This window comes from Xenopus laevis, chromosome 2S (genome assembly GCF_017654675.1).
Source record: "Xenopus laevis strain J_2021 chromosome 2S, Xenopus_laevis_v10.1, whole genome shotgun sequence".
Taxonomy (NCBI): domain Eukaryota; kingdom Metazoa; phylum Chordata; class Amphibia; order Anura; family Pipidae; genus Xenopus; species Xenopus laevis.
In genome coordinates, this window is record NC_054374.1 from 9,462,812 (window position 1) to 9,489,139 (window position 26,328).

General features: G+C 39.3%; 1 protein-coding gene across 4 annotated transcripts in view; it reads right to left on the reverse strand.

Moving 5' to 3' along the window:
* usp25.S (ubiquitin specific peptidase 25 S homeolog) overlaps nucleotides 1-25,904 on the reverse strand; it is a 79,166-nt gene extending 53,262 nt beyond the window's left edge. For 3 of the 4 annotated variants that reach the window (XM_041583356.1, XM_041583355.1, XM_041583353.1), the window contains exons 1-3: nucleotides 25,600-25,904; nucleotides 8,540-8,617; nucleotides 3,593-3,737 (exon numbers count right to left, since the gene is read on the reverse strand). In XM_041583356.1, the coding sequence (XP_041439290.1) occupies nucleotides 3,593-3,737; nucleotides 8,540-8,617; nucleotides 25,600-25,641 (265 nt within the window). In that variant the 5' untranslated portion in view covers nucleotides 25,642-25,904. The remainder of the gene's footprint in view (nucleotides 1-3,592; nucleotides 3,738-8,539; nucleotides 8,618-25,599) is intronic. The other variant, XM_041583354.1, reaches the window with a different exon arrangement.
* Between the last annotated feature and the right edge of the window lie 424 nt (nucleotides 25,905-26,328).

The window sequence follows — 26,328 nt, forward strand, 5'->3', positions numbered from 1 at the left end:
TGCAATAGTGCAAGCTAGAATGCTATATTTATTCTGTAGAATGTTTAACCATACCTGAGTAAAAAGCTCTAGAAACTCTCTGTTTGTTTAGAATAGGAGCTGCAGTATTAATGTGGTGTGACATCACTTGCTGTCCGAGTCTCTCCCTGCTCTGGGCTCAGATTACAGTAGAAAAGGGAGGGGTGGGGGGGAGAGGAGCAAACTGAGCATGCTCTTGCCCAGGGCAATGAGGTTTAAGCTGAAGGCAGGAAGTCTGATACAGAAGCCCATGAGTACACAATAGAAGGAAAGAAATGCAGTGTTTCTTTTGACAGAGGACTCAGAGCAGCATTAATTTGTGGGGTTAATGGTATATTTAGATGGACCTTTCTGATTAGGCTTTCTTAGTTTTAACCTTTCCTTCTCCTTTAATACTACCGAGAGATGCTGTGGGGACTACTAGGAAAATTGGAGTCTGTTGCAAGGCTGAAACTGCAAGCAGTACTTTGTCATGGAAAACAGTTAAGGGGAATAATGATTCGTCCAGATCAAACATTCCCTGTGGTGGCATTCACACTGATGGGCAATTAGAATTTATCTGTTACTGGGATCTGAGGTAGGTAGGGGTATGTGAAGGTGTGTGGGTGTGTGTTTCTCTCCCCAAAACCACAATTATCACTGGAAAAGGAACCAGGGCCCATTTCTTGGAAGATAATTACCACTAAGGACAACCATTGCCTTCCAACTGAAGCACTTCACAATAAGAAACTATTGCTTTGACGGCAATGGGATTAGCAGATACAAAATATCAGTTTAATCTAAATATGAAGATTTCTGGCTGTCTACACAATCAATTGATACCGGTTTAAAAGAACTGCCCATTCATGGATAGAATATTTGGATAAATATCAAATATTCATTTTTTGAGCAGCTGCTTGTTTCAACTCAGTGGCACAAAATGTCATTCACTTCTGTAATTCTTCATTCAGTAGCTGCATTGATCCATACGTTTAATGGAAAATATGTGAAGTCTTTATCAAGATTTAACAAGGGTCTAATTGAAAATTCGAAGTAGAATTTTCGACTTTTTTATGGTCAAAACTGTCGAATTCGACTAGGGAGTTATTCAAATTTGATTTGAGTTTTTTAAAAAAAAAATTTGAATTAGAGTTTCAAGATTTATTATACACTGGCCCTTTAAGAACTTGAATTTGACTATTCGCCACCTAAAACCTGTCGAATTGCTGTTTAAAGGACCAGTAACAAAATTCGTTAGCTACAACGAAAAAATTTTTTTTTATTAAATTTGTTAGTATTCAACAAAAAAAAAACCACAAAGACAAATGAAACTTTGAAATCACTAAGTCTTTATTACAAAAGAACTTACCCAAACTCCGATTGCGTTCCTCTTCAGAAAAGGCGATCCATCGTGCTGTGCTCGATTTCACCTCCCTGCCTTCCTTATAGGAGATAGCCAGGCAGGAGAAATCAAGCGCCACACAATGGATCGTCGCTTTTTCTGAAGAGGAGCGCAAGCGGAGTTTCTGGAAGTTATTTCTTAATAAAGACTTAGTGATTTCAACGTTTAATTTGTCTTTGTGTTTTTTTCTTGTTGAATACTAACAAATTTAATAATAAAAAAAAATTGATGTTAATGGTCCTTTAAGTGAGATCCAGTGATCAATTTTGAGTTGTTTTGCAGCCTTCCTTTCAGAGAAAAACACTCAAATCGAGTTTTTTAAATTCAAATTGTTTCGAAATCGATTCAAGTTTTCGGGTCAATTCTATTCATTCGAGTTTTAAAAATTTGATTTTTTTTTTTTAAAAAAGACTTTACTATAAAAGTTTTCACAGATTTCAAATGCAGTTATTACACTTAGGGGTAGATTTATCAAGGGTCGAAGTGAATTAGAGGGAATTTTCTAAGTAAAAAATTCTAAATTCGAAGTAATTTTTTGGATACTTCGACTTCGAATAGGATACTACGACTTCAAATTTACTTCGAATTCGATTAGAAGTAAAATTGTTTGAATATTCAACCATTCGTTAATCGAAATACTGTCTCTTTAAAAAAAAACTTCGACTTCAATACTTCGCCAAATTAAACCGGCCAAAGTGCTATGTTAGCCTATGGGGACCTTCTACATCATCAAGTTTTTTTAAAAAATGGAAAAAATTCAACCTTTTTTCATTGAATTTGGGTATTCTGCGGTCGAAGTAAAATCGTTAATTAACCCTCGATATTCGACTGGGAATGAAAATCCTTCGACTTCGAATATCGAAGTCGAAGGATTTTGCGCAAATACTTCGATCAAATGATCGAAGGAATAATCATTCGATCGAACGATTAAAGGAGAAGGAAAGCTACGGAGGCATTTTATTGCCAATAGATTAGCTGCAATAGTGCAAGCTAGAATGCTATATTTATTCTGTAGAATGTTTTACCATACCTGAGTAAAAAGCTCTAGAAACTCTCTGTTTGTTTAGGATAGGAGCTGCAGTATTAATGTGGTGTGACATCACTTCCTGCCTGAGTCTCTCCCTGCTCTGGGCTCAGATTACAGTAGAGAAGGGAGGCGGGGGGAAGAGGAGCAAACTGAGCATGCTCTTGCCCAGGGCAATGAGGTTTAAGCTGAAGGCAGGAAGTCTGATACAGAAGCCCATGTGTACACAATAGAAGGAAAGAAATGCTGTGTTTCTTTTCACAGGGCACTCAGAGCAGCATTACTTTGGGGGTTTACTGGTATATTTAGATGGACCTTTCTGATAAGGCTTACTTAGTTTTAACCTTTCCTTCTCCTTTAAATCCTTCGAAGGATTTTAATCCAACGATCGAAGGATTATCCTTCGACCAAAAAAACTTAGCCAAGCCTATGGGGACCTTCCCCATAGGCTAACATTGGGTTCGGTAGCTTTTAGGTGGCGAACTAGGGGGTCGAAGTTTTTTCTTAAAGAGACAGTACTTCGACTAACGAATGGTCGAACGATTTTTTAGTTTGAATCCTTCGATTCGAAGGTCGAGGTAGCCGATTCGATGGTCGAAGTAGCCAAAAAAACACTTCGAAATTCGAAGTATTTTTTCTTCTATTCCTTCACTCGAAGTTAATGAATTGGCCCCGTAATGTCACAAGCAACTTCGGGCGACTTTGGAAATCCGAAGAGCGATCCCGTCGGCGATTTGTATTCTTGCCGGCTGGAAGGCAGTACAGGCAGATGAGTCGCCCGCAGTAGAGGAGATTCGAGCCTGGACGACTAATCTCCACCATAGGGAATGTATGATTTGGACGAATCATTATTCCCCTTTACTGTTTTCCAAGACAAAGGATTCATAATTGCTTGCAGTTTCAGCCTTGCAATAGACTCCATTTTTCCTAGTGGCCCCCACAGCATCTCTCAGTAGTATTAACCACACGCCAAAAGCCAGGTAATGGAGCGTCTGCAGACAGATACCATACAACTTTGCTCATATGTTCTTCCCTTCTGTAAGCAATTCAGCAGGAACTATTACTTTTCCTACCAGTCTGCAGTGATTACAAACAAGCTGCCCATTTATTATAGTTCAGAAAGTAGGTGGAAGCCGTGGATAGGCAACCATGCAACAGGAAGCACCTACTTGTGTCTGCTTGGCTGCCCACACTGATGTATCTGTCATTGTCAGGGAGTGCAGTCTGATAGTACGTCTCCTCTTCTGGCTGGGGAAGCTTGGCATTCTTTGCAGTGAGAAAGGCAACAGCTAACTCCAGATTCCCATTGCTATCCTGTGGAATGGAAACATAAGCAGTATTATTTGGGATAATTAAACCGCCAATTCACACACAAATAATCCAAACCATTTGTAAAATACAATTGTTTTAACGGATCAGTATCGCCCCAGAAAACAATACAATATCAGTTCCCAACATGCTGTTTTTAAAGGTGTTGTTCAACTTTAAATTAACTTTTAGTATGATGTAGAAAGTGAAATTTGCAGTTGTTTTTCATTTTATATTATTTGTGGTTTTTGAGTTATTTAGCGATTTATTCAGCAGCTCTTCAGTTTGCAGCAATCTTTTCTCTAGGATCCAAATTATCCTAGCAACCATATATTGGTTTGAGTAGGAGACTGGAATATGAATAAAAAGAGCCTGAAAAGAAAGATCAGTAATATAAAGTAGCAATAACAGATGGGGGTCACTGACCCCTATTTGAAAGCTGGAAGGAGTCAAAAGAAGGCAAGTAATTCAAAAACTATATAAAAAAAAAAAGAAAATCAAAATGAATGCCAATTGAAAAGTTGCTTAGCATTAGTAATTCTAAAATATACTAAAACTTGTTATAGAACCATCTCGTTAAGTGTTAAAGCAAATGTCATTTTTGATTATGCTTGGAGGGTCCTTTAAACTGATAAGACCCTTCTCCACCTGAGATGGAAAACTCACAAAAAACTGTGAATCCTGCCAATTGTTAAGCCTTCCAGTCACAAGATATCTACGCACAGTTTTCTGGAATTTTTCTTCTTAGGTGGAGTAGTGAAAAAGTGGAAAAACCTGAAATCCCGTGTATTATGTCACCTCTCTTTGGATAATAAGAAGAAGATAACTCTTAATTCTTTGATGGTGAGCAGTAGACACTTGGGGGGAAATTTACTAAAGGGCGAAGTGGCCATCGCTAGCGAAAATTTGCCAAAAAGACAATGCGCAGGGACATTGCCGATTTACTAAAAGGCATAGAGGACAATTCGCTAGTGAAATAGCTCAGCATTAACAAGTTTCGCACCGTTTTGCAGGGCGAATTTTCGCTCAAGCGAATGGTCGTTACTCCACAAATTCATTCACGCATTCAAGTGTGAATTTTTTACTAGGTTACCCTTTTCACCAGAGTCTGCTTTGCTAGGTTGTATGAATTGATAAGATGAAGCTACATCCTCAACAATCTTATGTCAGTGACATCATATCCTGTATGCCGAAAAGCTGGCGTTTATGTTTATGTTTAAAAGTTATAACTATATATACACATTTGTTTTAGGGTGGGCTCATGTCTAGGACAATAGAGGATCTCTTTTGTCTTTATTTTGCTTCCTTGGACATTTTTCAAAATAAGTGGCCACTTCAAGCAGTTTAATAAAAATAAAAGACATAAATATGACCTAGATGTACTCGCCCTATTCAAACTGACCTAAGTGTGTTAACGAAGTTTCATTAGGCAGAAATAAACGCTGGTGAAAGTGCGATGTAAAATGCTTGCCAGCATTCGTCTGCCGAGACATAAGTTTGCATTTGGATGAATAAGCGTATGTGCTGCAAATTAATTTCTGACATAGAGGCGCAAAGTGTGGAGGAGCCTTCAGATGGGAAAATGTGCCCTTTAGTGAATTTCCCCCGATCATCATTATATGGTAGGGTTTTCTCAGGTTGATCAAATACAGCTTGGGATTCAGACTAGCAATCCAAAAGTATAGGTTCATTTCATTTTATGGAGACCCACCATAAATAGAATGGAGTCTCAGTTTAGGTCCTGAGCCACAGATTAAGAATCACATTTAAATGAAGCTTCCTTTAGCTAACTAACTATATTAGAAACATTTTTTATTTTGCACAGCCTATGGGGCAAATTCACTAACCTCCGAAAATTCGCCAGAGATGGCTTCGCTCATCGCGCAACACTTCGCCAGGTGTATATTCGCCAAGACAACGCTAATTCACTAAAATCTATAGTTGCGTCCAGGGCGCCGAACACTGGCGAAGTTGCGCTAGTGTTGCCTAATTTGCACACGGCGGGAAGTTACCGTTGAATGGACGTATATGTTGCAGCAAATACATTACATTACACAAGCCCGGGAAACCTTAATAAAATAGAGTTGTTATAATGCCCTACACGAGCCCACTGTATAGTTTATGAGCCATATGTTAGGAAATTTACGCTCTTTTTCAGGATATCACCCTGAAAACTAATAGACGCCATAGTTTTTTGGGACTTAGAAAAATTTTCAACTATTTTTTGAGGAAGTCCTATCTACTCTATTGCACTTCGCCTGGTCTGAGCTGGTGAAGGCAAGTCTGGAGCAAGAGGTAACGTTCAGTAAAATCCGCATCTTAGTGAATTTGCGTAGTTACGTCCATTCGCCAGAGCACAAATTCGTCAGCCGTTTGTGAGCAAAGTACTGCTAGTCTATTTCCTTCACTAGCGAAATTACACCAGCGACTGTTAGTAAATCGGCGAAGTACCGAAATGACGCCACGCTGTCGAATTTTCGCCCGCGTTAGTCACTTCACCCTTTAGTAAATTTGCCCCTATCTATTTACCCAGTTTTTATTTTTATACTGAATAATTCTTTTAAGCTGGAAAAAAATGTGCCAGGCAAAACGCCCGGGAACAGTTTTGTGCGTCACTTTTTGAGGTTTCTTATTTGCAATCAAAACTTTGATTCCTATTTTTCTAACACTTTGGCCCATTTCACAGCAGAGGAAAGGAAACACAACATACAGGGATTTAACCAGAAACAAAGCAAAATCTTAACGTTGTATGGAGGTAAAAAAAATAAAATAAATAACACATGTCGGGCACCAATGATTCATCTAGATTTACCACCCCGGTTCCAAATAAACTTTGCATTTTTCTTCAAATTCTTTCGAGAATGTAAGGACTCCATTGCTGCTCAACACCCGGCACACTATTAATAGCAGCAGAGCTACCTGCCAGTTGGAAGCTGTATGAATATCAGGCATTTGGAAACTGATGGGAAATACGTTTAACAGTTAATACAAAAACATTTCAATTTGAACGTTGTCGCTTTTTGGAATAGTACCAATTTGGAATATTACACAAGGAGGAGACGGTGATGATTGGCAAAGCCTGTAAGTTCATGGAGAAACACCTACGCATGGTATTTAACATATTGTTCACCAAGTAATCAACAAATGACTAAGATAGAGAAGCTTATTGAAACGTACTGTAACTTGCTGAAAAGTCACGTATTACACTCAGTTTCCAAAATGAACCTTCACCTCATCTTTAATTTCATCAAAGGAGAGAAGAAGATATATAAACTGGCACAGAAGCCAATTTGGACGGGCTTAGGTTTATATACGGTTACCAAAATGTTCAATTTACCCATTTGTGCGACCAAAAGTCACATGATTTTAAAGTGGATGATCACCTTTAAACTAACATTTAGTATGATGATGAGAGGGAGACAATTTTGCAATTGGTTTTCATTTTTTATTTTTTTATTTTTGCATAATTTTGCTTTTTATTCAGCAGCTCTCCAATTTGCAATCTCAGCAATCTGGTTGCTGGGGCCTAAATTACCCTAGCAGCCATGCAATGAGTTGAATTTGAAACTGGAAAATGAACAGGAGAGGCCTGAATAGAAAAATAGTAATTACACTGAATGTATAGACTTACAGAGCATTTGTTTTTTCTAAGATAGGGTCAGTGACCCCTTTTTGAAAGCTCAAAAGAGTCAAGAAGGATAAGGCAAATAATTAATCATTAACTAATTAACTGGCTATAAAAAATTGAAGGCCAATTGAAAAGTCGCTTAGAATTAGCTATTCTATATGATACTAAAGGTTAAAGGGATTCTGTCATGCTTTTTATGGTGTAGTTTTTATTTCTAAATGACACTGTTTACACTGCAAATAATTCACTCTACAATATAAAAATTAAAAATGTATCTTTTAGTTGTAATATTGGTGTGTAGGTGCATCTCAGGTCATTTAATCTGGTCATGTGCTTTCAGAGAGAGCCAGCACTTTAGGATGGAACTGCTTTCTGACAGGCTGTTCTTTCTCCTACTCAATGTAACTGAATGTGTCTCATTGGGACCTGGATTTTACTATTAAGTGCTATTCTTAGATCTACCAGGCAGCTGTTATCTTGTGTTAGGGAGCTGCTATCTGGTTACCTTCCCATTGTTCTGTTGTTAGGCTGCTGGGGGAGGGGGTGATATCATGATCCATGCTTCCTATGATACTTAATATATAATTATTATAATGTGATTTACAACTCCTGGCCTTTTCCTACACTGGATATTTGTCCCAGCATGTGGTTCACCTTTAAATTAAGTTTTATAGTATGTTAAAAAAATGGCTAATATAGGCAACTTTTTAATTGGCCTTAATTTTTTTCTCTTTTATAGGTTTTAAATGATTTGCCTTCTTCTGCTTTCAGATGGGGGTGGTTGGTCACTGACCCCTTCCAAACAAATATTCTCTGTAAGTCTACAAACCTATTGCTATTGCTACTTTTTATTACTTGCCTTTCTAATCAGGCCTCCCCTACTCATATTCCAGTCTCTTATTCAAATCAATACACTTTTGCTAGGGCAATATGGACTTTAGCGCCCAGATCTCTGATTTTGCAAACTGAAAAGCTGCTGAATAAAAAGCTAAAGAACTCAAAAACCCCAAATAATAAAAAAAAACAATTGCAAATTGTCTCAGAATATCACTCTCGACGTCATTCAAAAAGTTCATTTAAATACACCGGATCCAGTAATCTGTGCAATGTAACCTCGTGTCCTTTTTCTACACCGGGCAGCTCGTTTAATGAAAGGGCAAGGGGAAGCAGTGCAACGTACCTTAAGAGCTTGTTGGAGTACTTGGAGGTCATTGATGCCAGTGATCTCCCTCAGCTGATTCAAAAAAGTCTGCTGGTGCTAAAATAAAGAGAGTTTGCTCTTTATTGTCATTGTATAAGAGAGGGTTCATTAAACTGAAAACAAAGACTTACTGCAGCATTTCTATTGAGTGAATGAAGCAGTTTCAGTGATGTTCATTCAGTAAATGGGATGGCAATTTCGTGCTCTCTGGGAGTGATTTCTCTGTATACTAGTTATTTACATTTTGGAATATATATGGCCATTTATAAATACCCACAACCTGTTATTTTTCCCCAAGAGACTCAGTAGGTGAGCATTTATACCAACACAATGTACTGGCAGTCATGCTAAGCCACAGGTCTTTACAAACAGAACTAAACAGGCATTCCACGGACTCAACCCTCTTTATACTCTGTTGCCTATTTAACATTTATTCTACACCCCAGAAGGCCAGATGTGGTTCTGAAACAGAAACCTATTAATACAGGTATGAGATCAGTTATCCAGAAACTTATTTATGGGAAGGCCATCTCACATAGAGCCCATTTTAATCAAATAATTAAAATTTGTAAAAAAAAATGTACACTGTACTTGATCCCAACTATGATATAATTAATCCTTATTGGAGGCAATAGGAGGGTTTACATAAGGCTTAACTGATTTTTTAGCAGACTAAAGGCATGGAGAAAATCTCAGGTCCCAAGAAGTTGCCGTTTTTTCTTAAGGTGGCCATAGACTCAAAGATCCGCTCGTTTGGCGACATCGCCAAACGAGCGGATCTTTCCCCGATATGCCACTAAACTGCATGGCTATATCGGGGGTAATTCGAACGTTCCAGCCGTATGGCCGAACGATTGAATTACGATATCGTGGCCAGATTTCGATTGGGAAGACCCGTCGGAAACCCCCATACATGGGCAGTTAAGCTGTCAAATCGGTCCAAACGAGCGATATCGGCAGCTTTATTTGCCCGTGTATGGCCACCATTAGAGTGACACCTGGGGTGAAAAAATGTAAAACAACGGCAGCTGTTCATATGGCGCACAATTACACACACCATGCAATATTATACACAGTTTTTTGGTGAATTTCACTATATAAATATGCCCCCATACGTACACGGGTAATGTTTAAATGGCACAAACAGTGATAATACACTTAGCCATACCTCCTAAAATGTAAAGAGAAACAAAAACATCCAAAAAAATGTTTTAACATGCCCATTTTATGGCCAAACCCCCTAATTATCAGTGCCATTTTACAGGCAGGATATGAACGTTTGACCACATTTCTGAGCATTTTAGGGCCATGTTTTATGTGTTATAATAGTTTTGCTAATGAAGGTGGAATTGCCCTTTAAGCTGTGAGTCAGTTTCCCCAAGAGACCTGCTTATCTTAAAGGGGATGGTCACCTTCATACACTTTTCCGAAGTCGCCCGAAGTTGCCTCATGAGCTGACAGGAATGCAGTTCGGGGAGATCAGTCGCCCGAAGAAGAAGTGATTTGTCCCTGGGCGACTAATCTCCCGAAATAGCAGCGTTTGTCTCTGCCCTTTTACTGTTCTAAATTAATACATTTAATTGATACATTTCCTATCTTTGTCCCTGCTGAGCAGAATCTCTGAGTTTCATTGAAGGCAGCTGTTAGAATTCATACAATAGTTGCTCATATTCCACAGATACTGCTGAGAAATCTACTAATTGTATCAACTCAATGTAGCAAATTGTAACATTTCAGATGCTCCTGGATCACTGAGGTGCCAGAATGAAACACCAAAACAAAATGATTTCCTTCTTCTCTGTAATAATAAAACAGTAGCTTGTACTTGATCCCAACTAAGATATAATTAATCCTTATTGGAAGCAAAACCAGCCTATTGGGTTTATTTCATGTTTACATGATTTTCTAGTAGACATAAGGTATGAAGATCCAAATTATGGAAAGATCCCTTATCTGGAAAACCCCAGGTCCCGAGCATTCTGGATAACAGATTCTGTACCTGTATTAGTGTGTGTGTGTGTGTAAGTTATTGCTCACTAACATAACAGTTTATCAAAAGGCTTCGTTGATTTTACATATTTTATTAATATTTGTTGGTTCACCCCCTTTATTACATAACGATACTTGCTATGTACTGTGCGTGTGTGTCAGGCTTCCCAAAACTGAATATGGAAATTGAAGAGTAACATAATAACATAGTGAAAAATAAGTGGCACTTTCTCTGCTTTTTTCTTTTGTTTTCAGAAAACCCAAAACAAGTGAGCACCTGACTCAGCCTTCAATTCATAGAGAAAGCAGACCAGACATTCTGCTTATCTAAATGTTCCCAGCCCAAGAGCACTTATAGTTCTCAGTTAATTATTAGAGTAGAGCGGCTACCAATCGTTTGGACCAAAACCAAATGGCCAGGGCTGACTGCAGGGAGAGAATCGGCTGATCTGCTGGCTGTAAGGCACTGCTTCTACCTTGTACACAGAAGATAACAGATAAGTACTACTATAGTTTATATAAACAAACTGCTGTGTAGCCATGGGGGCAGCCATTCAAGCACAGGATACACAGTAGATAACAGATAAGTACTACTATAGTTTATATAAACAAGCTGCTGTGTAGCCATGGGGGCAGCCATTCAAGCACAGGATACACAGTAGATAGCAGACACATTCTGAAGAATCCTATTGTATGTTACAGAGCTTATCTGTTATCTGCTGTGTATCCTGTGTCTTTTCTCCCTTATCAGCTTTAAATGGCTGCCCCCATGGCTACACAGCAGCTTGTTTATATAAACTATAGTAGTACTTATCTGTTATCTACTGTGTATCCTGTGCTTGAATGGCTGCCCCCATGGCTACACAGCAGCTTGTTTATATAAACTATAGTAGTACTTATCTGTTATCTACTGTGTATCCTGTGCTTGAATGGCTGCCCCCATGGCTACACAGCAGCTTGTTTATATAAACTATAGTAGTACTTATCTGTTATCTACTGTGTATCCTGTGCTTGAATGGCTGCCCCATGGCTACACAGCAGCTTGTTTATATAAACTATAGTAGTACTTATCTGTTAGCTACTGTGTATCCTGTGCTTGAATGGCTGCCCCCGTGGCTACACAGCAGCTTGTTTATATAAACTATAGTAGTACTTATCTGTTATCTACTGTGTATCCTGTGCTTGAATGGCTGCCCCATGGCTACACAGCAGCTTGTTCATATAAACTATATTAGTACTTATCTGTTATCTACTGTGTATCCTGTGCTTGAATGGCTGCCCCCATGGCTACACAGCAGCTTGTTTATGTAAAGTATAGTAGAATTTCTGAAGCAAATACACCAGTTGTACCAGAGCAGCGCAACACTGCACTACATTTTCATTACTTTTAAACACTTTTACTTTTTGGTGTTACAGTTCCTTTAACAAAATGTTTTCAAGGTAACTAATCCAACAGAGAACTTTAACAAAGGTGAATATCTCAAAAGCTAATCTTTCTTCATATTTAAGGTTTTCTATAGAGCTACAGGAGCAGCCAAGGGGATCTCAGCTGGCCAGAACTCTGTTTAAATTTCCAGTTACTGCAGCACAACTGACTCCTAATACAGAGATAAAAGACAGTGAACAAATTACATTTATTTCAGATCATAAAAACATTGGTGGACATAGTGGTGTTATCAACCTGTTAAATACGGAAAAAGCTGTAGATCAGTTGGTTGGAGATAAGTCCATTACCAATAATGGAACAATTTGCGCTGATTATTGCCCCTTTTCAGCAGGGCACCCTCCTTATATTTGCTCTTGCTAAAGAAACCAATCAACCAGCAAAAGCTGAACATACCAGACTTTTGTGTTTTTTTACTTTAAATAAGAGGTTTTGAATGTGCCTTCCAGTTTCTTTTTTCTTTCATAATGATTCATCAACAGTAGCCTCTCAATCTTTCACAGATTTGGCATTTAGTTTCCCATACAAACAAGGCCGGGACTCTTGGCACCTCTGCCCCTTGCCAACTTCTGTTTCCAGAATAACACACCTAGTAAAACATCCTACATAACTTTCCTAGCATAGGGAGCTCTTCCAAAAGCTCAGACACAGCCAGAAACTGCAGCTTAAAACAAGGATGAATTCAACTTCAACATAAAGAACAATACAGACAATCCGATCAGTCCCTTTCTCTTTGAGATATTTATTATGTTGACCGTTATTCTGCATTCCCTATAGCAACTAAAGGCCGACTGACTGACTATGACAGTCACTTGTAGGGAACTGCAGGCAGAGCATTTCTGACTGACCTAATTTAATTGGCCGACAAACCCCCAATGCCTCTCGGTGCCGACTGTCATTCACATAAAAGGAAACTGGCAGTCAGGTATTATATGTGTAGTCATGCACAGTATGGCCAACTTATGACTGTTTCGTTCATTCAAGCCAAAAGCCCCAATGACTAGAACAAGAAAAAAAGCAAAGAAGATATTTGGATCTTGTTCACTTTAGAGTCCTGCATTGGGTCAAGTACCCATGGGTTACCCACAAAAAAAGCGAGTAGGCTGCAGGATGAGGGTCGGATTTTCTGTTGCGGGTAAAGAAGCGGGTCAGGTTGCGGGTCTCATCTGTATTTCTTATCTAATGTCTATCACTTTTCATGACAAAAGTTATTTCCATCTCCACCCACTTCTGATGATCTCACTTCCGGTTTGCAGCACTTCCTGTTTAATGGTGGTAGGCGGGTTGCGGATCCGGCTGCAAATAAGGCAGCTGCGGGTCGGTTGGCAGATCCAAGTGAGTAAATAGGCAGATAGCAGTTTGGGTCGTGGCCTGCAAGTTCGGGTCGGGGTCTCAAAAATTGGTTCCGCGCAGGACTCTAGTTCACTTCATTATGTGCCAATGGTCATTCACTGGCAGCTATGGTGCATCAGGTTGTGTGTCAAGCCCATGGGTCAGTACATTTTTTAGGCACCCTGCTGCCAAATTATGCCACCAAAGTTGCATGTGACTCCTCAAACATTTTTTATTTGCCATGTTAGATCTCCTTTTGCATCTAAAATATGCTATGCCTTGCCAGCTCTCATGTGCATGGGCTGATCCAGTAACAGCCCACCTGTTCTTATGCACTATGTATTACAGGATTTCATATTCATTTATTCCCACTTTGGTGCCAAGCACATGATAATTCCGTTAACTGTTCCAGCACTGAAGGCCCTTACATGATTGTATCAACATAACGTTTCTTCTCTCACCAGTCCTCCGATACACAGAGCACACTCTAGCTATCCTGCTTCTTACAATGCTATATCCATGGTATCGGTGGACTGGGTGGCGGCAAAATGAACCAAATGTAAAATAGAAACAGTATAGTGAAAAAGTATAGTGTACCAACACTACCCCTATTCACAGGAAAGTATCAATACAGGTAAGGGACCTGTTATCCCAAATGCTCAGGATCCATGGCTTTCTGGATAATGGATATTTTCGCACTTTAGATAGTAATACCTTAAGTCTACTAAAAAATATTAAATATACCCAATAGGTTGGTTTTGCTTCCAGTAAGGATTAATTATATCTTAGTTTGGATCAAGTAAAAGGTACTGCTGTATTATTACAGAGAAAAAAGAAATCAATTTTAAAAATTTGGATAAAAAAAAAAAGTCTATGGTAGATGGCCTTTCCATAATTCAGAGTTTTGTGGATAACAGCTTTCTGGATAACGGATCCCATACCTGTAGCATTTTAAAGTTGCACTGCCTCCTTAAACAAAAACACACCTATGCGAACCTAAGGATGCAGTTTCCTGGCAAGAAAAGTTTTCTTGGTGTGAAATAAAAGATTTTTCAGAAGTACTGCTACTACACTTTGGGCTCTACTCATTTTCCCTCGAGTCTCCATTATATGATATTCTCTGTGTTGTCTCAGAGATCAACTGACCAGAAATACTGCAGCTCTAACTGTAACAGGAAGAAGTGTGGAAGCAAAAGACACAACTCTGTCTGTTAATTGGCTCATGTGACCTAACATGTATGGTTTGTTTGTGTGCACCGTGAATCCTAGGATCCCAGGGGGCGGCCCTTCTTTCTTAAAATGGCAATTTTTTATTTAGGATTACCAAATGGCTCATACTAATAAAAAAGTATAGTCATAATATTTATATAATACACAAAAGCCATGAATATCTTGTAAATTATATCCTAATAAACAGTGAGTTCTGATGTCATCAGTTATAAACGGTGAGTTCTGATGTCATTTCTGTCACATGACTCACTGAAACTTGTGTATTATAATAAATAAAGTACCCCCAGTTGCAAAATATGAGGATATTAGAAGTTACCTCGGAGTTCCATGGACTGTATGGTCATGAAACTCCTCGGTAACTTATAATATCCTTATATTATACAAGAGGGGGTACTTTATACACTATATAAATCTACATTGTTCTGAGGGGGGGTGGATAGTTTTCCTTTAAGGTGTAATGCAGACACTTTACTGCGGGCACAATATTTTCAGGGACTTTTACTTGTCCCATGCAGAACAATCCTATGAACTTGCCTACCACATTGGACTCGGCAAACTAATTCCAATGAACATATCAGGAAAGCAGTATCATCAATATGTCTTCCATCTTGCCTCAATATGTTGCTACATTATATCTATCTGTCTCAAGACATTGTTATTTTCTTTGTTTTGTCTGCCATTCAGTATTTACTTTAATAGGATTCCAGCAATCTTCAGCCAACTAATATTTCTGATTATAGTATTGTTTGTGTTCCAAAATAGCACTGGGTGCAACAAGTATTTACTTTCTACCCACCTCTTCCTTTTGGAAAGTATTTTTTCCTTACACATGGCACAGCTCTTAAAGGGCATGTAAAGTCTAAAATAGAATAAGGCTAAAAATGCTGTATTTTGAATACTAAATATAAACATGAACTTACTGCACCACAATCCTAATCAAACAAATAATTTATGCTTTCAAAGTTGGCCACAGGGGGTCACCATCTTGTAACTTTGTTAAACATCTTTACAAGACTAAGACTGCGCACATGCTCAGTGTGGTCTGGGCTGCTTAGGGATCGTCATAAACAAAGCTGCTTGAGTTCTGCATGGCTGAGAAGTAAGGCGGGGGCTCCCCCTGCTGTTCATAAGTATGATTGTTTCCATGCTCAGCAGTTAGGGACCGTCTGACAATTCCTATCCACAGCAGTAAATGAAGGGAGAATTTCACTGCATACAGTCAGGTTTCTTATAAAAACGGTACACATTTTTTAATTAAAGTATATTGGAGATAGGTTTCTTTTTCATTAAAGAAAGTAAAAATGGGATTTTATTTTTTTGCCTTTACATGCCCTTTAAAGAGACCTTATAGCCATTTTTCAACATTGATTCAATGAATCGGGGTTGTGCCAACATACTTTTTGCCTATGCTTTTAATCAGAAAACATCTATGCATTTCTTGTTTTTTTGTTATTCTCTCTCTTAAATAGGACAAATTTTGATAAAGAATCTAAAGCAACATTCAACTTCCTGACCCCAAAAAGCAAAGCCAAAAAAACAGTCCACTGTACTTCTATGACTGACATCACTCTTTTGGATGAGGAAGTAGAAGGTTTCAGTTTCATTTAAAATTTTGCCCGGTTTAGCGCAAGAAACAAAAAAACAGATATTTCCAAATTAAAACAATAGGCAAAATCTATTTTTGGCACAAACCCTATTTATTGCAATGATGACAAGGGGGGGGGGTGTTATGTTCCTTTAGCAGAAGTGATACTGAGCAGTCTAATAATTAAGTGAGGTTGACACTTTTCTTGCAAATTATTTCGCCAGAAATCGAGTTCCATATTCTTTCAAAGGACATTTCAGGGTATTAATTCACTGCTAGCAGCTAAAACATCAGCACTGCAGAAAAAACAAACTCTTCATTTTAACGCCCGTATCAAGAGAAAATATACATATATGTTTTCATTTTAATAGTTCACATCATCAAAACATTTTTTGATGATCATCTCATCTTGAGACCTCCATGGTAGGTGCATTTCCTTGCCTATTGATCCTTTAAAGGGGAAGTAAAGTCTAAAATAGACTAAGGCTAGGAATGCTATATTTTGTATACTAAACATAAACATAAACTTACTGCACCACAAGCCTAATCAAACAAATGATTTATGCTTTCAAAGTTGGCCACAGGGGGTCACCATCTTGTTACTTTATTAAACATCTTTGCAAGACCAAGACTGTGCACATGCTCAGTGTGGTCTGGGCTGCTTAGGGATTATCATAAATTATCAAAACAGCACTAGTCAAATAATATCTGCTAGAAACCGATACAACAAGACTGATTAATGATCAGAATGTGAAGTCTGCTCTGGGTCCTGTGTTGTCATGTAATCTAATGTGGATTTTATAGTATTGTTCAATACAAACGTTCTCCAACTCTGCAGAACCAGTGGTTGCAGCTAAAAATTCCTTCAAATAGAATCCCAGTTTATCTTTTTAAATCTGGCTCCATGATCTTTGCCCCCTGCAGCTGCTCAAAAAAAAACCCTCACAAATGCGAATTTAAAAGCACCAACTCGAATGTAAATTCGAATGTGAGATTGTATCACACCTCGACCATGGAAACAATTTTAATTTACAAGTCATTGACAGTGGTCCTTTGACACATTTTAAGATGTTAATAGCCTTCCTGACAATCGAGGTTTTTTCGGAGGAAAATTTGATTCGAGTTTCATTCATAGTCCTTTCGAATACAAATTACATTTTTGGGTTGTTCCCATTCAATTGAATTTTAGACATTTGGGGGCCGAATCACTAACTTCGAGTGAAGGATTCGAAGTTAAAAAACTTCGAACTTCGAAGTTTTTTTTGGGCTACTTCGACCATCGAATGGGCTACTACGACCTTCAACTACGATTTCGATTCGAACTAAAAATCATTCGACTATTCGACCATTCGATAGTCGAAGTACTGTCTCTTTATAAAAAAAATTCGACCCCCTAGTTCGCCATCTAAAAGCTCCCGTCAATGTTAGCCTATGGGGAAGGTCCCCATAGGCTTGGCTAACTTTTTTTGATCGAAGGATATTCCTTCGATCGTTGGATTTAAATCCTTCGAATCGTTCGATGCGAAGGATTTAATCGTTCGATCGAAGGAATTATCCTTCGATCATTCGATCGAACTATCTGCGCTAAACCCTTCGACTACGATGACGAAAATTTTTAATTCCTAGTCGAATATCGAGGGTTAATTAACCCTCGATATTCGACCCTTAGTGAATCGGCCCCTTACATTTTCCATAAATAACCTGCCATTCGAGTTATGATTACATTCTAATTTATTTGAGTAGAAAAAAAATTCACATCAGTTCAAAATTTGACCTTTGATCAATAACCCCCTTAAAGTACAATGTTTAATATTACTTTCAAGCTGGATTACTTTGAGCACATCTTGAACTAGAACATAGGAGGGCGGACGAGGAGGGCGAACTATTAAATGGTCAGGCACATGGTAAACAGGAAAAACATACTGCACCTGTGCCTAATAAGTACCAAGTAAGGGGCTCTAACAGAATAAGAATAGAGTGGTTTGCTTTAAAATAGCCGGAGGTGCCTGGAAATAATTATCCGTAGTTCCATCACTGTTATTTGATGTTGTAAAAATGCCAGTCTCCAGAGATCTCCTCTGATCAAGCAAAAAGAATGTCTCAAGGAAGAATTCCTTTGAAAAGAAGTGCTGTTTTATGGGACAGAGTGCTCAGAATAATTGTATAAACCTAATGATAAAGTGCCGATTACATAAGACATCTGGTTACTCTGTAATTAACATTTAATGCAGTAGCTGTAATTTCCTTGTATATGCAATTAAATCTTCCTATTGGCGATTAGGAGTTTTCTGTATAGAACGATGCGTTACATTGTAATGCACTTTTGTTTTATCTGTTTTAACCTTTTTAAATGTTCCCCACACTAAATAGCCAAACTAAATAGCCAAGAAAAGAGGGCAAACACACGGAGGCCCCTTTAAATGCCAATAACTCCTAGAACACTTATTAATTTGAAGTGGCATATCAGTTATTTCTATTTTTTTAGGCTAGTTTGGATTTTTACTGAGAATTTTGCATCCCATTTTGTTTAATGAAAATGATGACCAACAATAGTCACTTCCTACAACAGTATAGAAGCAAAGACATTCACAAAAAATAGGGCCCCCAACCCAACTGCAGCAACAATGCTCCAAAGAACAGTCCTGCTCTCCCTTACTGGATCTCCTTAAAGGGAAACTATTGTGAAAATTAAAATTTAATATATGCTTCAGCATACTGAAATAAGAAACTTTATAAATACAATCAATTAAAAATTCTGCATCATTTCTGAAATAATCAAGTTTATCTTCACTATTCCTCTCTCAGCATCTATCTGACACCCAACACCTGCATGAAGACAGAATGAAGAGAAACGGATATTGAAAGAGAAATAGACTTAAACTTAATTATTTCTTAAATAGACTTAAAAATAGACTTAAACTTAATTATTTCTGAAACGCTACAGAATTTTTAATTGATTGTATTTCCTAGCTGATGAATTAGAGCTCACTCAAATAACTGATTCCAGTACAAACAAAATCTAACAAAATAACTGCCTTTTGCACAAATTCTGCATGTAGAGAGACATGATGTCTGGTGATTTAATAGAGTGAGCTCTAATACATCTTCTAGCCCCCCTATAAGATATATTGGATGTAACTGTCAATGAATATCCAACACCCAACTCCTGAATGAAGACAGATTGAGGAGAAAGAGATGCTGAGAGAGGGATAGTGAACATAAACTTGATTATTTCAGAAACGGTACAGAATTTTTAATAGATTGTATTTAGAAAGTTTCTTATTTCAGTATGATAAAGCTTATATTAAATGGGTTTTTTTCGCGATAGTTACGCTTTAATAAGGGCTAGGCTTCAGGCTGTGTATCTGCTATATTTGGTGGCACTGTTTCCAGTTCTTGCTCCTGGTTCCAAACAGAAACAAAGACACTGGTAATGACCAATGAGAAAGATATACACAACCTATAGAAATGTGTGTTTTTTTTAAAAAAAAAAAAACAGGGCATAGAATAATCTCTATAAAAAAAAGACATTGCAAAATGGTCCTACCTTTGTATCAGAGTCAGAGAGAGAGAGAAATATAGTTCAAGGAGGAGCTAAAGAAAACCGCAAAGAATGCCATCAGATATATGAGTGGCGGTGCCCACTGACACAGTTAGGAATCAGGAGTGAAATTTTAGCAGCCTTGGTATTTAGGATTTGGCTGGCTGCTTTTAGGCAATATCAGTATAAATTTGAGATTGGAAATAGCAGCTGTTTTAGAACGACAATGCCAATCATCCCGTGAGGATACACGTTTTAGTTCACAATACAAAGAAAACTACAACCTAAAGAGGATCTGCTATGTGCTTATTGCAAGTAAAATATCTGTAAAACGTCTGTTTACTTCTATTTAAAATGAGTGTAATAGATGTAAATGCTAGGGATGCACCGGATCCACTATTTTGGATTCGGCCGAATCCCCGAATCCATCTTGGAAGATTCGGCCGAATACCGAACCGAATCCTACTTTGCATATGCAAATTAGGGGCGGGAAAGGAAAAAGTGGAAAAAAATTGGTTTGCTTTCTTGTTTTGTAACGCAAAGTCGCATGAAATCCCGCCCACCCCACAATTTGCATATTCGGTGCATCGGCCTGAAAAAGGCTGAATCTTGGCCGAATCCAGAACCGAATCCTGAATTCGGTGCATCCCTAGTAAATGCTCCGTTAAGCATCCATATGCATGCAAACCCTTGCCTTGTTCTGTTACAATATAGGGATGCAGCGCACTATATACAATAATATATACAATAATAATATACAATAAGTGCACCGAGGCACATCAACAGTTCCAAAGCCATTCAGGCACTATGAGTCAGCTCTGACTCATTGCAGTTTATCTTCAGCAAAAAATATGGCGTAATAATGTAAGTGAAGATGATACAGATGTGTACTCTTGCTAGGGCTGTTCTACTGAAGAGAGACACGTCAGGATTCGGGGGGGAAAAGTCACCCGACGACTAATCTCCCCGAACTGCCTTCCCGTCGGCTAGAATGAAATTCGCCGGCTGGATGGCACTCGAAGCCCTTCGTTTTCTGAAGTCCCCCGAAGTTTCCTTGTCAGGTGACTTTGGAAAATTAAACGCTCCGAGTGCCATTCTGCCGGCGATTTTCATTCTAGCTGGCTGGAAGGCAGTGGAGGCAGTTTGGGGAGATTAGTGGCCCCGAAGAAGAGGAGATTTGTCGCCGGGCAACTAATCTTCCCGAATTGCAATGTGTTTCTCTGCCCTTAGTGACACCCAAGTCACATCTTAAAAAGTTTTTGGAACAGTCCTGGAACCCCAAAGTGTCAGGGAGGCACCCTTAGGTCGTTTAAAAACCTTAAGGGTTTTTTTTTTTTAAAAAAAAAAAATCATAAAAATTGTATTTTGATAAATAGAAAAAGTCCGACCAAATTAGAATCCATGATTTGATCTTATTTATTATTATTAAAAGAGCTCAATTTAATTGGTTCAGGTAAAGACTAGTTAAAATCGAGCGAAAACCCAAATTGTTGTTTTTTAATTTTTGCCTGAAAAGGGCAACCTTTTAGGCTAATTCCAGTGCAGACCACAGAAACTTCTAGACAAGATAAGTCAATTCTGCCATTGACTTCAAACTTGTCACAGGGGGTCACCATCTTGGAAAGTGCTCAGTGGGCTCTGATTGGCTGTTGAGAAGCTAAGCTTAGGGGTCGTCACTAATTATCCAGCAGAAAATGAGCTTCCCTGGCTGTAATATAAGCTGATGTTACAGGTTTGCTGATTATTAAATTCTGATGCTAATTGCACTGGTTTCTGTGCTGCCATGTAGTAATTATGTGTATTAATTACCAATCAGCCTTATATTGTGACATTTCTATTCTGTGTGTACTGTAAATTGTGAGTGGCTCCCTAAGCTCAGTAAGTGACAGCAGCACAGAGCATGTGCAGTGAATCAGCAGAAAAGAAGATGGGGAGCTACTGGGGCATCTTTGGAGACACAGATCTTTACTGCTAAAGGACTGTGGTTGTTTTGGGCTGGTACAAAAGCACAAAACATCATGTAAAACAATTCTACCTACGTCTTTAGTTAAGCTTTACTTCTCCTTTAATGCATGGTCAGAGAGGCTATATCAGGCATTCTGTAGAAAAATTCTATTTACTATTTATATATAATGTAGTTTTAAATGGGTTGTTCGCCTTAGAATGACATAGACGTTGATATTCTGAGACAATTTGCAAGTGGTTTTGATTTTTTACTTTCTGCGGTTTTTCATTTATTTAGCTTTTTGTTCAGCAATTAGCAACTCTCCAGTTTAGAATCTCAGCAACTATTTGGTTGCTAGGGTCTTGTTTACCTTACCAACAAGGCAGTGGTTTGAATGAGAGACTGGATTAAGGCTAGGACAAGGCCTGAATAGAAAAATAAGTTATACAATGTAACAGTAATAATAACATTTGAAGATCACAGAACAATAGTTTGTTTTTTTGGCTGCTGGGTCAGTGACTCACATTGAAAAGCAGTAACGATATAGCAGAGGAAGGCAAATAATTAAAAGACCAATTTTGAAAGACTGCTGGGAATAGGACATCCTATAACATATTAAAAGTTAACTTAAAGGTAAACTGCCCCTTTAAAGATAAGTTTGCAACTTAAAGGAACAGTTCAGTGTGAAAATAAAAACTGGGTAAATAGATAGGCTATGCAAAATAAAAAATGTTTCTAATATAGTTATTTAGCCAGAAATGTAATGTATAAAGGCTGGAGTGACTGGATGTGTAACATAATAGCCAGTAATGGCTTGGGCTTGAGCATGCTCAGTTTGCTCCTCTCTCCCTCTCGATTTTCCCCACTCCCTCCTCCCTTCCCTGTAATTTGAGCACAGAGCTATCAGTGAGCAGGGAGAGACTCAGGCAGGAAGTGATGTCACACCAAGCTAATATGGCAGCTTATATTCTAAAGAAACAGAGAGCTTCTAGAGCTGGTTACTCAGGTATGGTAAAACATTCTACAGAATAAATATAGTGTTATAGCTTGCTCTATTGTGGCTAATCTATTGGCAATAAACTGTTTCTGTAGCTTTCCTTCTCTTTTAAGGTATGGTGGCCAGATCATGGAAAGTTTCTTAATCCGGAAAACCTAAGTCTCAAGCATTCTGGATAACGGTTCCCATACCTGTATTAAGTCAAATCAATTATTTTTGTCTTTGGTATTACTGGTATTTGGTATTTTTGGTATTATTGCATATAAATCTGTACACGTAGTATTACCCAGTAATGTAGAGAAGGATGACAGGTTGGTGTTGAAGTACAAATGAGATCTTCTGACTGGAATGAAAGGTTGCGACATCTTGCGCTACACAACAGTGTGCATAAATAATGATTCTGATGTATGCAACATGAACAGTGTACAAAAGGGGTATAAATATGTATTTACTCCCTACAGGGGAGCAGCACAGACTCAGCAGCCAGTGATGCATTTCAACAATGTGCACAATGTACCATTTTAGCTAATCAAAGAATACAACTCAACGCTGAATGTATTGTACACCCCCACCATGAAGTGGACACTTGATGCTGGTAACACTGATCTGAGACCACCGGAATGACAGGGGTTCCCCATCCCCTCCGCTCCAGGATTAGGCTTCCAGACAGGGAGCTGGAGAACTATAGGCAGCCCACAAGTGAGTGAGGAAGGGCTCAGGCTCCCATTCAGGGATGAGGACAGGAAACAGCTGCATTCACACCAGCCACAACCCTGCACTTACTAATCATCACATGGACCTGATGTATTATATGACCAGACTCACAGGGGCTAAATGAAACTTCATGCTAGAGAGTCACAACTCCCAGATGGCCAGGCATCACCTCTGGTGAATGCTGGGAATTGTAGTTTCCCACGGCTGAAGGGAGAATGCTGGGAATTGTAGTTTCAAATGGCTGAAGAGAGAATGCTGGGAATTGTAGTTTCCCACGGCTGAAGGGAGAATGCTGGGAATTGTAGTTTTCTGTGGCTGAAGAGAGAATGCTGGGAATTGTAGTTTTCTGTGGCTGAAGAGAGAATGCTGGGAATTGTAGTTTTCTGTGGCTGAAGGGAGTATGCTGGGAATAGTAGTTTCCCCGTGGCTGAAGGGAGAATGCTGGGAATTGTAGTTTTCTGTGGCTGAAGAGAGAATGCTGGGAATTGTAGTTTCACGTGGCTGAAGGGAGAATGCTGGGAATTGTTGTTTTTTGTGGCTGAAGAGAGAATGCTGGGAATTGTAGTTTTCTGTGGCTGAAGAGAGAATGCTGGGAATTGTAGTTTTCTGTGGCTGAAGAGACAATGCTGGGAATTGTAGTTTCCCGTGGCTGAAGAGAGTATGCTGGGAATTGTAGATTGCATCGGCTAAAGGGAAGCAGTGTAGGTGCAGCAGGGTGTGTTTACATAAAACATGCAAAGTTTTCTGTGGCTGAAGAGACAATGCTGGGAATTGTAGTTTCCCACGGCTGAAGGGAGTATGCTGGGAATTGTAGTTTCCCACAGCTGAAGAGAGTATGCTGGGAATTGTAGTTTCCCATGGCTGAAGAGAGTATGCTGGGAATTGTAGATTGCATCGGCTAAAGGGAAGCAGTGTAGGTGCAGCAGGGTGTGTTTACATAAAACATGCAAAGTGAAGCCTTCTGAAATCAGAAGATATTTACTTGTCTAATACCATACACACAGCATTGCCTAGATACCAAAATAAGAGTTTTGATTCACCCCCCATAAGGTGACATAAAGGAGTGATTTGCATGTCTCCGCCCATGATGCCTTATGGGAGAATTAAAACTCTTATTTTGGTATCTAGGCAGTGCTGTGTGTATGTCATTAGACAAGTAAATACTTTCTGTTTCCAGAAGGCCTCACTTTGCATGTAAATTGCTAGTGAAGGGTTTTTTGTCTCCTTTTAGCCCTTCTCACCCTAACCAGGTTTGGTTCCTCATTTCACTACTCTCCAAGTCCTACCCCTAAAAAGCCATGTCCCAATATTTAGTACTGTTGAGATATAACAAGTTTGGATATATGTCTCTGAACTATCAGGCTGTATCTGTGCTATAAACCAGCAGTTCTGGATACAGAGTTGACTTAAGAGACATAAATAAGTGTTTTGCATATCTCTGCCCATGATGCATTATGGGTGAATGAAAACTCTTATTTTGGTATCTAGGCAGTGCTTTGTGTGTCGTATGAGACAAGTAAATACTTTCTGATTTCATGTAAATGTTGCAAGTATTTGCTAGGGAAAGGGTGAGTTGACTCATTTTAGCCTCTCACCCTAACCAGGATCAGTTTCATATTTACATAACACAGAAATGTAAGGGGACACTCTATAGGTCCTATAGGTTTAGGGATCTAGATACAGTGTCTGAAAAGGAATTTCCCATTTCTGGAAACAAAGTCCTTACAATCAGGTTCCTCAATAAGCAGAACTACAGATCCCAGCATCCCCTCTTACTCAAAGCTGTTGATTATCAATAGCTAAAGAGAAGTTAGTGAGCATAGGTGGGCTGAGATGCTGGGTCCCCTGGCACAGGAATCTGCACTCACAGAGGGCTACAACTCCCACAATTCCCTGGCTGCCTGTACTATTAGCATATGCACAGAAGTGTAGCAGGCGGGACAGGTGAGTGTTGGTGCAGAACCTGTGTGTACAGATTAGTACATGGAGCACATTTAGTACATGGCACAGATTTAGTACATGGCACACATTTAGTACATGGAGCACATTTAGTACATGGCACACATTTAGTACATGGCACAGAGGCACATGAACGTGCAGGAAGGTGGGTACAAGTCATGCCAGGCTCACAGTAACCTCACTAACAATCTCATGTCAGGCCCATACTCAGTGTTATACTCAGCGCTACATACTCAGTGTTATACTCAGAATTACATACTCAGCGCTACATACTCAGCGCTACGTACTGAGGCAGCTCTTTACCTTCTGGGAGTTCTGCTGCAGGACATTTTGCTCCACGGTCATGGCCCAGATAATCCTCCTCCCCCTTCTTCAGCCGCTGCTGTTGGGATCCCGAGCACGGGACGGGGATTGTAGAGCGACGGCGAATCAAGGCAGCCCGGCGAGATCATGAGCCAGCAGCCTGAGGGGGGAGTTCTAACAAGCCGTACGATACATCCAAAGGCCGACAATGCCTGATTGCCCGTATGACTGCTGCTTCTGCGGCCGCCACCGCCCGTCTCCCCCCTCCCTCTTGCACTTCCCCACTCACACCCCTCACATGCACAAACAGTCACTGAAAGCCCCGCCCTTCACACGCACAAACACAGCACCCGGAGGCCCCGCCTATAATAGCCCCGCCCCTCACATGCACATATATAGTCAGTGGCGTCTCTACCTCCAGTCAGTTCTCTCACATACACTGAGGTCTCTGGTGTGTTTGGAGCTGGGCTTGTGTCTGAGGCACTGCACAAAATTGTTATTCATTTCCTGAGTTAACATCATGTTCAGTCTCATACTAAGGAAACACATGAATTAAGCAGCTTGTTCTTTATTATATTGGCTGGAAATAGAACAGTTGACAGGACAATGTCTTTCCCCTACAGCAAAGCAGCTCGTGCGAGTTCTCTCGGCAAAATTCCTGAATAGCAGCTTTGTCTTTATATCCCTCCTCTGAAACCAGGTCCGGACTGAGAATTAAATTAGGCCCAG